The sequence below is a fragment of the Neopsephotus bourkii genome, unplaced genomic scaffold, assembly GCF_033783945.1.
Source record: "Neopsephotus bourkii isolate Nb327-2 ecotype Australia unplaced genomic scaffold, CSIRO-AGI_Nbou_v1 NB_1792, whole genome shotgun sequence".
Classification (NCBI taxonomy): domain Eukaryota; kingdom Metazoa; phylum Chordata; class Aves; order Psittaciformes; family Psittacidae; genus Neopsephotus; species Neopsephotus bourkii.
The window spans coordinates 5,790,407-5,805,996 of record NW_026902266.1 but is presented as its reverse complement, the minus strand read 5'-3'; the positions used below and the strand labels follow the sequence as shown (position 1 = coordinate 5,805,996).

The 15,590-nt window shown below is 46.3% G+C and overlaps 1 protein-coding gene across 14 annotated transcripts in view; it reads right to left on the bottom strand.

The window, feature by feature from the left end:
- Positions 1-11,850: 11,850 nt before the first annotated feature.
- BRSK2 (BR serine/threonine kinase 2) overlaps positions 11,851-15,590 on the bottom strand; it is a 327,161-nt gene continuing 323,421 nt past the window's right edge. For 5 of the 14 annotated variants that reach the window (XM_061342436.1, XM_061342437.1, XM_061342439.1 and 2 more), the window contains 2 exons: positions 15,119-15,183; positions 11,851-14,475 (listed from right to left, as the gene is read on the bottom strand). In XM_061342436.1, the coding sequence (XP_061198420.1) occupies positions 14,203-14,475; positions 15,119-15,183 (338 nt within the window). In that variant the 3' untranslated portion in view covers positions 11,851-14,202. Of the gene's footprint in view, positions 15,184-15,590 lie in introns of all 14 variants that reach the window. The other 9 variants (XM_061342434.1, XM_061342442.1, XM_061342443.1 and 6 more) reach the window with 4 other exon arrangements.

Here is a 15,590-nt window from a genome sequence, read left to right as displayed (position 1 = left end):
GAGGAGCAGCCGGACGGCCAGGGACCAGTCCACGGCCACGTCCGTCCCGCCCTGCTGCTGGAGCCCGCCCGTATTACAAGTCATTGCCATAAAGTACAGTGAGACAAGAACCTTAGCCCAAGCCCCACACTTGATAAACACTAACACAGCAAATACCGGCTCTAAGTAAGTTACAACATTCTGAAGCTCTGAGATCCAATAAATCATCATTGTGACGGTCAGATCTGTCGTTATCTCAACCCCTCGTGCCCCACGTTGGGCGCCAAAAAGAACTGTCGTGGTTTAACCCACAGCCAGACAGCTTGTTACCCACTCCCCCCCGTTTCTTGCCCTCCCCTTACTCCTGGAGGGACAGAGAGGAGAATCAGAAAGAATGCAACTCCCACGGGTTGAGATAAGAACAGTTTAGTAACTAAGGTATAACACAAATCACTACTGCTACCACCAATAATAGTAATGATAAAGGAAATAACAAGGAAAGAGAATACAACACCCCATCACCAGGCGACCGATAACTCGCCCCCCCCAGCCCGACCAAGCACCGACCGATACCTCCTCCAACCCTGCAGTCCACTCTGACCCTCCGGGTCCCTCTCCCAGTTCCCTCCTGGGCATGACGTGCTGTGGTATGGAATACCTCTTTGGTCAGTTTGGGTCAGGTGTCCTGTCTCTGCTTCCTCCCGGCTCCCCTCCTCCCTGGCAGAGCATGAGGCTCACAAAGTCCTTGGCCAAACCAAAACATCATTGTTTTTCAGCTCTGTTCCCAGCCCGAAAGTCAAAACACAGCCCTGCACCAGCTACCAAGAAAGAGAAAAAATGACTGCCACTGCTAAACCCAGGACACTGGCCCAGTCCGGACTGGTCCAAGGGCCACTGCATGAACTATCTCTCGTTTTATTTGCTCAAAGGCTTGTTGTTGCTCAGGGCCCCATTTAAAATCATTCTTCTTCCAGGTCACACAATAGAGAGGACTTACAATCGAACTGTAATTTGGGATGTGCATTCTCCAGAACCCCACAGCACCCAAGAAAGCTTGTGTTTCTTTCTTATTAGTTGGTGGAGACATTGCTGTTATCTTGTTGATCACATCTTTGGGGATCTGGAAACGTTCATCTTACCATTTTATTCTCCAAAATCAAAACTCCTGTGCAGGTTCCTTGACCTTACTTCGTTTTATGGCAAAACCGGCTTACAGCAGGATTTGGATTATTTTCCTCCCTTTCTCAAAGACGTCTTCCGCTGTATCACCCCACACAATAATGTCATCAATGTATTGCAGGTGTTCTGGCGCTTGCCCCTGTTCCAGTGCAGTCTGGATCAGTCCCTGGCAGACGGTAGGGTTGTGTTTCTACCCCTGGGGCAGTCGGTTCCAAGTGTACTGGACGCCCCTCCAAGTAAAAGCGAACTCTGGCCTGCACTCTGCTGCCAAAGGAATTGAGAAAAATGCACTGGCAATATCAGTCGTGGCATACCACTTGGCTGCCTTTGACTCCAGTTCATATTGAAGTTCTAGCACGTCCAGTATGGCAGCACTCAAGGGTGGTGTGACTTCATTCAGGCCATGATAGTCTACTGTTAGTCTCCATTCTCTGTTAGGCTTTCGCACTGGCCATATGGGGCTATTAAAGGGTGAGCAGGTCCTACTGATCACTCCTTGGCTCTCCAGTCTATGGATCAGCTTATGGATGGGAATCAGGGAGTCTCAGTTGGTGCAATATTGCCACCAGTGCACTGTTGTGGTCATGACTGGCACTTGTTCTTCGACCTTCAGCAACCCCACAACAGAAGGATCCTCTGAGAGACCAGGCAAGGTGGACAGCTGCTCAATTTCCTCTGTTTCCAAAGCAGCAATACCAACAGCCTATTGGTACCATTTGGGGTCTTTGAAGTACCCCCTCCTGAGGTAACCTATGCCAAGGATGCATGGAGCCTTTGTCTCAGTGGGGAACTGGATAGACCAGACAGATCGTCTCTCAATTGTCTGAACTCCTGAGACAGTTTTTCCACAGCTGAAATGATGGAAGGGGTGAGGCTGTCTTTGAACTCTTTGAGTTGATGAATTATTTCATCCACTGTTGGTGGTGCTATATCATTCCAGGTTATTGCTGCCAGTGAGTGGGCATATGATGACGGTGCATTCTGTGTAAATTTCCACCACATGGGATGTGTACATTCGACTTCATCTGGATCTTTCCTGGCATCCTGCTCGCGATAGATCATCTCTACAATGGCTGATTCCCTCAGACACTGGATGCCTTTCTCTAGAGTAGTCCACTTGGCCGAACGACTCATAACATCATCCTTGTATGGAAGCCTTTCTTTCACAGCTGCCAAGAGCTGCTTCCAAAGGCTGAGGGACTGTTCCTCTTTTGCAATTACTTTGTCAACTCCCCCTTCCCTAGGAAGTGATCCCAGCTGTCTGGCTTGTCTACCTTCTAGTTTGTGACCATCGGACCCATTGTGCCAGCATCAGAACAACCAGGTGATGATGTGCTCCCCTGGTTGACAGGTAAAATATTTTCACATATTCTATAGCTCAGTTGAGGTCCGGGGTCGAGAAGTCATCTCTTCTTCCTCTGATTCACATACTAATAACTCCTGGTCAGATGCTGTTGGTGGTGAGTACATTGCTTCTTCATCTGGCTTCATCTTTCTTGCCTCTTTTTCGCTTTTCCCTTGCATAGAGGGGCAACCGATACTGGCATGAATTGGTCCTCTGGTTTAGCTGCAGTGATTATCACTGTGGTAGGAGTGGCTGCAGTATCTGCTGTCAGAGTTTGGGTAGCTGCTGTACTTGTCACTGGGGCTGGTGTAGCTGCTGCGCTTGGAGCTGGAGTAGCTGCGCTGTCTGTTGCGGTCGGAATTTGAGTAGCTACTGTACTTTTCGCTGGGGCTGCTGTGCTTGGAGCTGGAGTAGCTGTGCTGTCTGTTGCAGTCAGTTTGAGTAGCTGCTGTACTTGTTGCTGGGGCTGGTGTAGCTGCTGTACTTGGAGTAGCTGCACTGTCTTGCAGTCAGAGTTTGAGTAGCTGCTGTACTTGTCACTAGAGTTGGTGTAGCTGCTGTGCTTGGAGTTAGAGTAGCTGCATTGTCAGTTGCTTTGCCATCAGATCCAGAGACATCTTTTTCCCTTTGAAGGTGCTGGATGATGTTGAACAGGGCTCTGTAAGCATAGGCCAAGCACCAGCACATTGCCATGATTTGTCCCTCTCTGATACGACCAGGATGACAACACATCTCATTTAAATGTTTTACTAATTTTTCTGGATTTTGCACTTGTTCAGTGGTGAAGTTCCAAAGCACTGGAGGGGCCCACTGGCCTAGATACTTGCCCATACTATCCCACACATGCTGCCACTCATGTCTGTCCAGCCTCAGGGAAAATCTCTTGGCTCTCTTATATTGTCATCTAACAAGGCCCAAACTCGACTCTCCTTAACTTTCAAGATCAGACGAGATGGTCATGGGTAAAACACATTCTGTATGCATGCCAACATGGTGATCCCCATCACAATCAGCAGGCAGATCTCAAAGGCAATTCAAAACCTTCAGAACTCTTAAATGATGCTGTAAACATCTGGTGGGGGAGCTGGGAAGGTAAAGGAATGTCTCCTTCACAGGTTGACCACCCAAGGAGGGGAAAAAAGATGTGTAATTGCTATACACTTTTATTATATATCTCCCAAAGTATAGAGGTGGTGACCACACTGGGAATGCAAGCCAGATCAGTTTCATGATCAATGAGACTATTGTATTACAAGTCATTACCATAAAGTACAATGAAACAAGAACCTTAGCCGAAGGCCCCCAGCCGATAAACACTAAGACAGCAAATACCGGCTGTAAGTAAGGTATGACATGCTGCAACTCCGAGATCAAGAACAACTTTGAGAGCCAATAAATCAGTGTTGTGACGAGTGACTATTAATCCAAAACAACGAATGCTTATCACAAATACGATTAGACACACTCAGGACAGATCTGTCGTTATAGAATCATAGAATTGTTAGGGTTGGACAGGACCTTAAGATCATCTAGATCCAACCCCCCTGCCAGGGCAGGGACACCTCACACTAAACCATGTCACCCAAGGCTTTGTCCAGCCTGGACTTGAACACTGTCAGAGATGGAGCATTCGCAGCCTCCCTGGGCAACCCATTCCAGCACCTCACCACCCTAACAGGAAAGAATTTCTTCCTTATATCCAGTCTAAACTTCCCCTGTTTAAGTTTTAACCCATTACCCCTAGTCCTGTCAGTACAATCCCTAATGAAGAGTCCCTCCCCAGCATCCCTATAGGCCCCTTTTAGATACTGGAAGGCTGCTATCAGGTCTCCACGCAGCCTTCTCCAGGCTGAACAGCCCCAACTTTCTCAGCCTGTCTTCATATGGGAGGTGCTCCAGTTCCCTGATCATCCTCATGGCCCTCCTCTGGACTTGTTCCAACAGTCCCATGTTTTTTTTATGTTGAGGACACAAGAACTGCACACAATACTCCAAGTGAGGTCTCACAAGAGCAGAGTAGAGGGGCAGGATCACCTCCTTTGACCTGCTGGTCACGCTCCTTTTGATGCAGCCCAGGATACGGTTGGCTTTCTGGGCTGCGACCACACACTGAACCCGGCTCATGTTTATTTTCTCATTGAACAGCACCCCCAAGTCCTTCTCCACAGGGCTGCTCTGAACCTCTTCTTTGCACAACCTGTAGTTGTGCCTGGGATTCCTCTGACCCCGCTGTAGGACCTTGCACTTGGCATGGTTAAACTTCATGAGGTTGGCATCAGCCCACCTCACAAGCGTGTCAAGGTCCCTCTGCATGGCATTCCTTCCCTCCATCAACCGAACCACACAGCTTGGTGTCATTGTCAAACTTGTTGAGGGAGTACTCAATCCCACTGTCCATGTCACCGACGAAGATGTTAAACAAGACCAGTCCCAGCACCTACCCCTGAGGGACACCACTCCTTAGTGGTCTCCAGCTGGACACTGAGCCATTGACCACAACTCATTGTGTGCAGCCATCCAGCCAGTTCTTTATCCACTGAGTGATCCACCTATCAGATTGATGGCTCTCCAATTTACAGACAAGGGTGTTGCGTGGGACAGTGTCAAACGCTTTGCACAAATCCAGGTAGATGACATCAACTGCTCTACCCTTGTCCATCAGTTCCGTCATCCCATCATAGAAGGCCACCAAATTGGTCAGGCAGGATTTGCCCTTAGTGAAGCCATGCTGGCTGTCACCAAGCACCTTGCTGTTTTTCATGTGCCTTAGCATGCCTTCCAGGAGAATCTGCTCCAACATTTTGCCAGGCACAGAGGTGAGACTGACTGGTCTGTAATTCCCCGGGTCATCCATTTTCCCCTTCTTGAAAACGGGGGTTATATTTCCCTTTTTCCAGTTATTGGGAGCTTCATCTGACTGCCATGATATTTCAAATATGATGGACACTGGCTTAGCAACTTCATTCGCCAGCTCCTTCAGGACCTGCGGATGGATTTCATCAGGTCCCATGGACTTCTGTACATTCAGGTTTTTAAGATGGTCACGAACCAGATCCTCTCTTACAGTGGGCCCAGAGTCTTCATTCTCACAGTCCCTGTGTCTACCTTCCAAGACTTGTGTCTACCTTCCAAGACTAAAGGTCTTAACCTTTAATCTCAATCCTCTGGGCCCTACGTTGGGCACCAAAAAGAACTGTCGTGGTATAAGCTCAGCCGTACATCAGAACCACGCAGTCTCTGTCTCACTCCTTCCCTTCCTCCCCCTGCTCCCAGAGGGATGGGGAGGAGAACTGAAAGAATGTAACTCCCACAGGTTGAGATAAGAACAGTCCAGTAACTAAGGTATAACACAGATCACTACTGTTGCCACCAATAGTGATAAGGGAAACAACAAGGGAAAAGAATACAACCGCTCACCACTCACCGACCGATACCCAGCCCCACCCGAGCAGTGATCTAGCCCTTCCGGGTATCTGCCCCCAGTTTATATACTGGGCATGACGTGCTGTGATATGGAATACCTCTTTGGTTAGTTTGGGTCAGGTGTCCTGTCTCTGCTTCCTCCCAGCTTCCCCTCCTCTCTGGCAGAGCATGAGACTTAGTCCTTGGTCGGACAAAACATTACTGAGCAGCAACTAAACCCATCAGTGCTACCAGCACTGTTCCCAGGTGAAAGTAAAAAACACAGCACTGCACCAGCTACTGAGAAGGAGAAAAATGGCTGCTACTGCCTAACCCAGGACACCGCTCAATGCCCAGGTTCTGCTCCTCAACTGCAGTACAACAGGAATAGTGTAACCAAACTACTTACTTCTTATACCATACTCCTAACAGTGATCCTCAAAGCTCTTTGCAAAACAAGTCCTGCTGCCTTCCTCGGCTTCTTTATCTCTGGGATGGTAAGAAAGGGGAGTTGCCCACTGCCACACAGCAGGCAAAAGCCAAATTCAGGGCACCTTGTAGTCCCAGTCTAACCATCTTTTCACCATCCTGTGTGAAGGCACTGCTGTGGAACATATCACAGCCCATCAAAACACTGGCCCAAAGCTCAGGAGCAGGGAGCAAATTCTGGGACCAGACTTTTTTATTAAACTTCTCTGTGAACACATGCTCTACCTTGTCTATGCCCATTTCTGCTCTCATTGTGCAACTCAGAGCTAAAGCTGAAGGCTCTTGGGCAAAGAGAAACAACTTCCTACATAGCATTTATGCACAAGAGTATATAGATTAGAAACCCTATATGAATTTGAGCTCATAAGCATTCCCATAAGGTGATGTGAAGTCCCAGTCAGGATTCCATCACAGTTCTAAAAATGGCTTTTCACATATCCTCAAAGCATCACTAATGTATGTAGCTTCAATGCATTCCCTGATGCATTCTTGGACCTAATTTCTAACAGCATGATTCAATAAACTGTATCAGAATCATGGAAGGAATTTGCTTCAGACAGAAAAGAAATCACTATTCCATTATTCAGCTACAAAAACAAGACGACTTGACCAAACCAGTTGTCGCAAACAGCATAATACTGGAATCTAATTCCAGGTAACTGCTGTTGAGTCAGGAATACCTTGTTTCATCTTAGTTTCATCCACCTGAAACATGATTTTACTTCAGGAACAGGATGTCCTGCAAAGGAACTATCCAGAACAGACACTGCAATTTAAAGCCACTATCGCAATCTGAATACTTTTCAAGAGTACATGAGATTTTATGGTAAACACAGCTGCTTTTACTGACAGTTCTAGCTAGAAATGATTCCTATACCAAGGATTACTACTTCACTAGACCAGCCTGTTTTCCTTTTATTCTGCACAGAATGGAGAGAATGTGCTACACCACTAGGGCTGGACCAGAACTACCTGCTAGTCTCAGGTACAAGAGAGAATGCTCAACAGATGCATAAAAGCCTCAACAAAGAGCAGGTCAGTGTGAAGCTGATAAATAAACTTCTCTCCCTAGCAGCTGTTTTAGGAATGGGCTATCCAGAGAAGTTGTGTAGTGTCCACCCCAGAGACACTGAGAACCTAACTGGACAGAGTAGTGAGTAACCTGTTTTGAGCAGTTCTCTAGAGGTCCCTTCCAACCTCAACTGCTGGTGTAGTTCTGTGATACACCTGCAGACCCCTCTGCCCAGGCAGAGGTCCCTGACTACATCAGAAACATTTGCCCTGAAACACTCGCTACAGAAACACTTGCCCTGACTGCAAGCAGACTCTTCTGCTAATAATACTGATGAAAGCTTGTGTCTTCCCTGACCTTGAAGCTGTGTTATCTGTTTTGGCTGCGAGAAGGCGATAATAGCTCCTGACAATGGCAAAAGTCAGCTCTGAGCCAGTGGAACAGGAAATCCCATTTCTCAAGCCCTTCAAAGCCTGCCAGCCTGCCTGGCAGAGTTTCTCACAGCAGCACTCAGTGAGATTAACAGCACTAAAAATAACCCCACAATAAATTGTGAATTTAGAAGAAGAAAGGACTTGCCCTCAATGTGGGTTTCCCTTCCACTTGTGGCCTCAAGTATCCCCAGACAGTTGAACTGCTAGGCTTTTGTTCTCCAAATTAAACAGCAGCTGCAGCTGTTGAAGTGGTTTTAAATAAAATAAGAAGATTAAAGGGTATAACAAAGAGCTAAGATACTTTCCAGTCTTTAAACAAGTGCCTCGCTCCCTTCCCTGTTGCCTTCTATAATAAACTCAGAGCTGAATCTGCTCCTTACCAAACCATTCTGTCCTTGTATCACCACCTCAGGTACAATTGTGAATTGAAGCAAAAATAGGAGGACAAGTCCTGCAGACTTCCAGTATTTAAGTATGTAAGAAAACACCCAAGCCTGTTTGGTCTGCACTGTCAAATCAGCAGAAAAGAAAATCTCCTAAAAGTAGGCACCAGAATTAGCACTACCTTGAGGCTTTCCACAAGTTTTGCTGTCTTTGCCTGTGCCTAGGGTGAGCCATTATAGCTCAGCCATTTGTGTCAGACCACTTTCATTAAAGACAACCTGACTACTGAGGAAATTTTCATGCGCTGCTTGCAAGGCTTAGACAATATGCATTACTGCTTTCAGAAACAACTGACTTCTTTCTCAGCCTCCAAACACACTGCACACTGACATATGGCAACGAGAATTACCTTCATGACTATGGGCTCAGCTGCTTGTTTGATGCATATACACAATTTATTGCTTATATAGCACATGTCAGGTACTGGCTCAATTAATAACAGTTCACCTTGAGCACAAATACATTTTTCATGTATGCATGCATCTAAACAAAGCTAATATCCCATGTGCACAAACAGAAAATGCCAAAGTCTTACACACTTGTCTTCAACTTACACTTGGAAGGTCACATGCTGTGCTGTTTTACTCAGAATCAATGAACCTTAAATTCATTGTAGTGTTTCATTAAGTGTTTTAGGTACTGAGTCCAAGGGGCTTGGCTCTCCAAGAAAACCAGAGAGCCTGCAGAGCTCAGAACCACAGCAAATGGAGGACAGATGTGATAGCATCTGAACAGCCATCACCTGGTAGGGGGTGCAGACGAGGATAACAGCCACCACCTGACAGCAGAGATAATCCAACTACCTCAACCACAGAGGCATACCAAAATCCTCTCTTGCAGACACCACCTGCCTTTGGATTTAAGGTATGAAACACAAGTGTTTTGCAGAGAACAGTTCAAACATAAACTCAGTTCACTCAGAAGTCTCTCCTATGCACTACAAATGATATTGTAACTTCATACAGCTAGAGACTGTGTTGTAACATGGCCAAAAGGCAGAGTAAGTGTGGTATGTGCTAAGCATGAGGTCCTTCACTTTGCAAACTCAATCGTTTTCTTCTCATAGCTTTTGGAGACCATAATTAGGAAATACAGGGGACCCCAACTGGGAATATAAAAATATATTGGGATATAAAAAGATATATTGGGATATAAAAAGATCATACAAGGTTATGAACATTTCTGAAAACACAGAAACAGCTATAGAAGCAGTATACACCTGCTGTCACACTGCTGTTACATCTCATGACCCTATATTACACTCCAGAGCATATTTTGTGTTAATAGAATGTACGACACAGAAGCAATTCCACTTCTGTCCCTCTTCGCCCCTCCAGCATCCACAGGGGATGCCATCTGCATACAAACCTTCACACCCCACCACTGCAGCAGGTCATAAGATGAACAACCCCAGAGACACAGCCCACCAGAACCACAACCTCTGCCATAGCTGCAAGTCTGGCAAACTGCTGAGACCTTACTGCAGCAGGGATGTCTTCGTGAGGCACCTCCTCCGTCACCTCTGCCTGGAAGGCTTTCGAGATCCATCAACATCTGCACAACTCCAGCACAGAGCCCCAGAGACTGAAGCACTTACCTGTGGGAAGTGTCACTGAGGAGGCGATAGGGTGACAACGATCTCTCCTGCCTGCAGGAGACTTCACAGGCCTGGCCGCCCTCGTCTCCTCCTAGCTCCCCCGGGGCGGGGGCAGCACCACGGAACCTTTCAGACGGCGCCTCACTGAGACGCCCCCACACTTGCCCGGGGACAGCCGTCGCACGGGCCCTATCTACTCCGCTGTGCTGCGCTCCCTCCAGCGGGCCGGGCTGGGCTGCGCCAGTGCCCGGCAGCTTGCCCCCGCCGCCGGCCAGCCACCAACGGCCCGGCACGCGGCGGGGCGGCTCCCAACCGTCGCTGCGCGAGGAAGCCTCCTTCCCCTCATGGCTCCCGCCTCTCGCTGGCCCTGCAGCGCCCCCTCGGCCCCGACCCGCGGGGGCACTGCGGTGAGAGCAGGGCAGGGCCCCGAGCGGTCGCAAGGAGGGTGATTGGGGCTTGGGTCGGAAAAGACCTTTAAGATCATCAAGTCCAGCTGTTCCCCAGCGCTGCCGAGGCCACCACTAAATCGTGTCACTGAAGGCCTCATCTACACAGTGTGAACGCTTCCAGGGACGGTGATTCCACCACTGCCCTGGGCAGCCTGTGCCAATGCCTGAGCTCCCACTCAGTGAAGAAATTTTTCCTAATATCCAATCTAAACCTCCCCTGGCACAACTTGAGGCCGTTTCCTCTTGTCCTTTCGCTTGTAACTTGGGAGAAGAGACTGACCCCCACCTCACTGCAACCACCTCTCAGGTAGGTATAGAGAGGGGTAAGGTCCCCTCTGAGCCTCCTCCAGAGTAAACACCCCAAGTTCCCTCAGCTGCTCATAAGATTTATTCTCCAGACCCTTCACCAGCTTTGTTGCCCTTTTCTGGACCCGCTCCAGCACCTCAGTGTCTCTCTTGCAGTGAAGGACCCAGAACTGAACACAGGATTTGAGGTGTGACCTCCCCAGTGCTGAGTACAAGGGACGGTCACTGTCCTGGCCCTGCTGACTATGGTATTTCTAATACAGGCCAGGATGCTGTTGTCCTTCTTGGCTGCCTGGGCACAAGCTGGCTCATGTTCAGCAGCCGTCAGTCAGCACCCCCAGGTCCTTTTCCACCAAGCAGCTTTCCAGCCACTCTTCCCCAAGCCTGTAGCATTGCATGGGGTTGTTGTGGCCCAAATGCAGGACCTGGCACTTAGCTTCATTGAACCTCATATCACTAGCAAAGACCCATTGATTCAGCCTGTCCAGATCCCTCCGCAGAGCCTTTCTATCCTTGCTAAGGGCTTGGGCCTGCCATATTCACCCCAACTGAGTGGGGAAGCACCCCACAGGTCTGTGTTACTTTGGGGCATGCATTAGCCCAACCTCTGAGCCCAAGAGGTGAACCACCAGGTTGCTGTGGTAGAAGGAGTTACGAAACCAGCATAAAGACCAAAAAGCTGAGAGGTGTGTGACAAGACAGCAGCCACACACACCAACAGCAAGAAAACCCCAAACGCAATACAAGCCAGGGACATACCTGATAAGCTTTTTCAAATGCATGTGACTGAGAGCGTTGCAGGCAGGGAGGGTGGAAAAATCCTTCCTATGCTAAATCTGGAAGCAACGTGAGAAGCTCAGGTTAAGAGAAAAGAATGATCACAAGCAGCAAGTTTTCAGTACAGGTCAGATCTAGGGGGTGTGTGTGTTTGCTCTGTAACTTGGATTAATCTTTTTCAACACATCACTGCTGTAAAAGCCCAGGCCTACAGGGTTGAGCTGTCATGCTTTTTTGCCCACACGTGGCGTGTCTGTGTTATGAGGGTGGAGCGTGTGCTGCGGGATGATGTTAATGCCACGGCTGGGAGGATGTTGGCTTACGTGCTGGCCATCTTCAGGTCTTCTGATGTAGAAAGCTGTGATACAGTACTCACTGGATCTGACACTGGCGAGAAGTTTGTTTTCATGGACATAAACAGGACACTCAACAGCTAATATCTTTACTGAATGAATTTATTGGTTTTTGAACTAAAGTTGCTCACAGTTATTTAACAAGGGATACATCAGATTTTTTTGTCCATTTTAAACCATTAAATAATGTCAGTTTGTGTCTGTATATGTGTGTGTGTGCGCGTGTGTCTTCAAAGTACAAAATAGGAAGGATAACAAGAGGTATTGCTTTCATTTATTCTTATATCTTGTGTAAGTAATCCCCTTCCTGCTTGTACCACATGGGTTTTGCTGATATAGGTATTTTTAAATTATTATTTTGTATTGAAATCCCAGCCTTTTGTAGAGGTACAATGTAACAGAAGCATCAAAATCTATACACAAGGGAAGAGAAAAGAGGGAAAAGAAGGATGGGGGTGATGGGAGGGGAGCTTGGAGGAGAAGTAGACAGAGGGCGGAGGCAGGAAAGACAACGAAAGCAAAAGAGACTAATTTACAGCAATGTCATGCAATTAAAACTGCCCCCCTCTCCTGCACCCTTGCCTCCCCCCCTCCCCAGCCATCACCCCCAGGTGTCTGACATGCACACAGCAATACGAGAGAGAAAAGTTTTAAGAATAGGGAAAATAAATAAATAAATAAACCAATAAAATAAAAGAAGTCCCTCCCATTTGGGGGAATGGGGAAACGGGGCAGAAGTCAAAGGTCTTTGCCCCAGTTGTGTCTTTAAAAATTCTTTTTAATCTTCAAACCTATGTACAAGTAAAACTGTCTCAAGAAGGGGAAAAATGATTAAAAAAACCCAACAACGACAACAACAACAAAAAAGAACTCATCCAACAGTATCAGTAAAAAAAAAAATAATCTTGCGATACAACATACACCCATAGGAACCCAACGAGCAGCAATCGAAGGTCATAAAAGAGCTGAACACTAATGCTAAGCCTACATTCTTAAAATCTCAGTCAAGAAGTACTTCTCACTGTGTTTTGTCTTCCACGTGTAAAACCACATTGGGTTTGTTTGTTTAACCTTTGAGCTTGGGCCAGAATAAGTTACACTTGGTCACATCATAACTCTTGAGGAGGAGGAAAAAAGGCAGTGATTCTTCTTTCTCAAAGTCACAAGATAACACTTATGGGGTTTCTGTGTCTTTTTTCTACCTCCTCCCCCAAATAAATAAGAATCAGTGTTTCATCTACACAGTTATTAAACAGAAGATATATCTAACATCTTATTTTTTTAAATATATATATGTATATATAAATAACCAAAACCTAAGAACTGAAACACACAAAAAAGAAAAAAGGTCCCCATCCACCCAATCCCACCCTCCTCCCCTTCAAAAAAAAAAACCCCAACAAAAACCAACAAACCAAAACAAACCAAACCAAAACTAAAACCAAACCCAAACAAAACTTTATAAAAATATCTTGCAGTAATTTTTAAAGTTTACAGTAACTTTGTGATTAAGTCTCCCATTGCCCTGACTCCACCTTGTCTTGCTCTGATGAACTAAGTGCCAGCGATGTGCACACACACACACACACAGAGGAAATAAAACCCAAGAGAAGTCTCTTTTCTTCGTCCTCTTCGTCTTCTTTTTTTCTTTTTCCTTTTTTTCTTTTTTATTTTTTTTAAGAAAAAAATCACCCAAGCCAACAAATGAAACTGGTAACTTAAAGAAATAATAATACTGATACCAATGCAGCACTAGCAACACAACAATTGCCTCTAAATGCAGGGTGTGGTGGAGGATCCAGCTGGTTGAAGAAGGTCCCAGCGCGGTGGCACAGTGGCAGGGAGTTGACGGTGGGGAGGAAGGTGTTGAAGGAGGAGCAGCAGTAGCAGCAGTGGCAACTGTGCCTGGTGGCAGGAGAGACAGTCCTTGGCAGAGTCTTGTCCCTCTTTGCTACCAGAAGTTGCCTTTTCCCTAAGTTTTAATGTTTTGTTTGTATGTGTTTATTCATTGAACCCCTCTCCCTCCTAAGTTTACTCCTTTCCCCTTCCAGCAGGTCAAAAAGCAAAACAATACAGTGTAAAAAAACAAATCATTTTGTGTGTATATATATGTATGTATATTTGTGTATAAATATACACACATATATACATGTATATATAAAAAAAAGGGGCAAAAGAAAAGGAAAAGGTGGCAGGGAGAAAAATAAGGTTAAGAAAATCCTGTGATGAAGCTCCCCAATACTGTCTTGGTTCAACGCTTATTTCTGAGTTGCTCCTGGCTGGTTTCTGATGAGAACGCGCTCTGGATTCATGAAACATTGTGCTCCCACTACAACCATCTCCTTCCCCACACCCTCCCCTCTGGGCTGCATTCAGCTGCACAGACAGAAGTTGTCAAGGGAAAAGGTTTCACTCCCAACAATTTGCAACCACTTTTCAGCCCAGACTCTGCAATCCCATAACTGAGCAGATCTCTCTTGTGGAGCACCAAAAAAGAAAAAGAGGGGGGAAAAAAAACCAGGCGTGCACTGGGGAAGTGTCTGGGGAGAAGTGGGGGAGAAACCCACTTCCTGAAGGGAGAGGGGAGGCTGGGAACCTCAAACAGGACTGGTCCTTGGACAGTCTACATCGGTTGCCTTCCATCAACAAGTGTCCGCAGAGCACAGAAGGTGAAGCCGTGGCTGACATGTTAACTTTTCGGGATAATTCCTGGTAGCAGAGCGGAAACAAGTGGTGTCGTCAGAAACACAGAGAGAGCATGAACAGAACAAGAAACAAAACAAAAGAAAACAAAAGAAAAAAAATAATAAAAAACCCAAAAAATCAGGAAGGAGAAAAAAAGCAAAACATTCAAAAAAAGGGAGGAAAAAAACCAATTGAAAAACCACAACCCAAGATCTGGTGAACTGGGTTTGTCATCTGTGCTACCTTTTCTTTCTTTTCATTCTTTCATTCGTTTGTTTTTGTGTTTGTTTCTGAGATATATATTATATATCATATATAAATATATATATGTATATATATACAGTCATTCCTTCATACAAAATTTGTCTATAGACAGTTTTGTACTGTTGTGGCAAGGTATATACATCCTTCTAGTTTAGAGGCTAGCTTGCTAAGGAATATTCTTTCATTCTTTCTTGCTTTTTGTTTTTGTTTTTTTCCTAAGTTATTTAATTTTTTATGTGTTTATTTAAGGTTGGTCTTGTAGGCCGACTGATGAGACCATCTTTGCCTTGTCTTTGCCAGCAGGGTACTTATTGTCTCCTCTAGACCCATAGTCATTAGAACCGGAATCGCTCCGCTTGCTGTTTGCGCTATGCTTGGTTGGCGTGCCGGGGGGGTGGCTCACCTGCCCGTTCTTCTCGTCTGAAAAAAGTTGTTTAATTACGTCAAAGAAGTTACTCAATGGGCTGCCTGGGTACACAAAACAGAGGAGACAAAAAAAGAAAGAAAGAAAGAAAGAAAGGAAGGAAGAAAGAAAGGAAAAAAAACAACAAACAAGAGGGAGAGAAAAAGAAGAGAGAGAGAGAGAGAGAACAAACAAACAAATGAACAATGGGGTTTTTAACGAGAAGAACATGATGAGGAGATCCAGAGCCACGTGCGTGGGGGTGTGTGGGGTATGAAGACAATGAGCAGGAAGAGGAAGAGTGTTTAGGATGGGACACCTACAGAAATAAAGAAGCTGGGAGCATAAAGCACCTAGGGGGAAGGTCCTTTTTTTTTTCCTGAGTGGGGGAGCACTGCTGTCTCAGCTAGCAGGAGGACACAGCACCATGTGGCTGAAATAGTTCAATCTATTACTTGGAGTCACTTGGCCA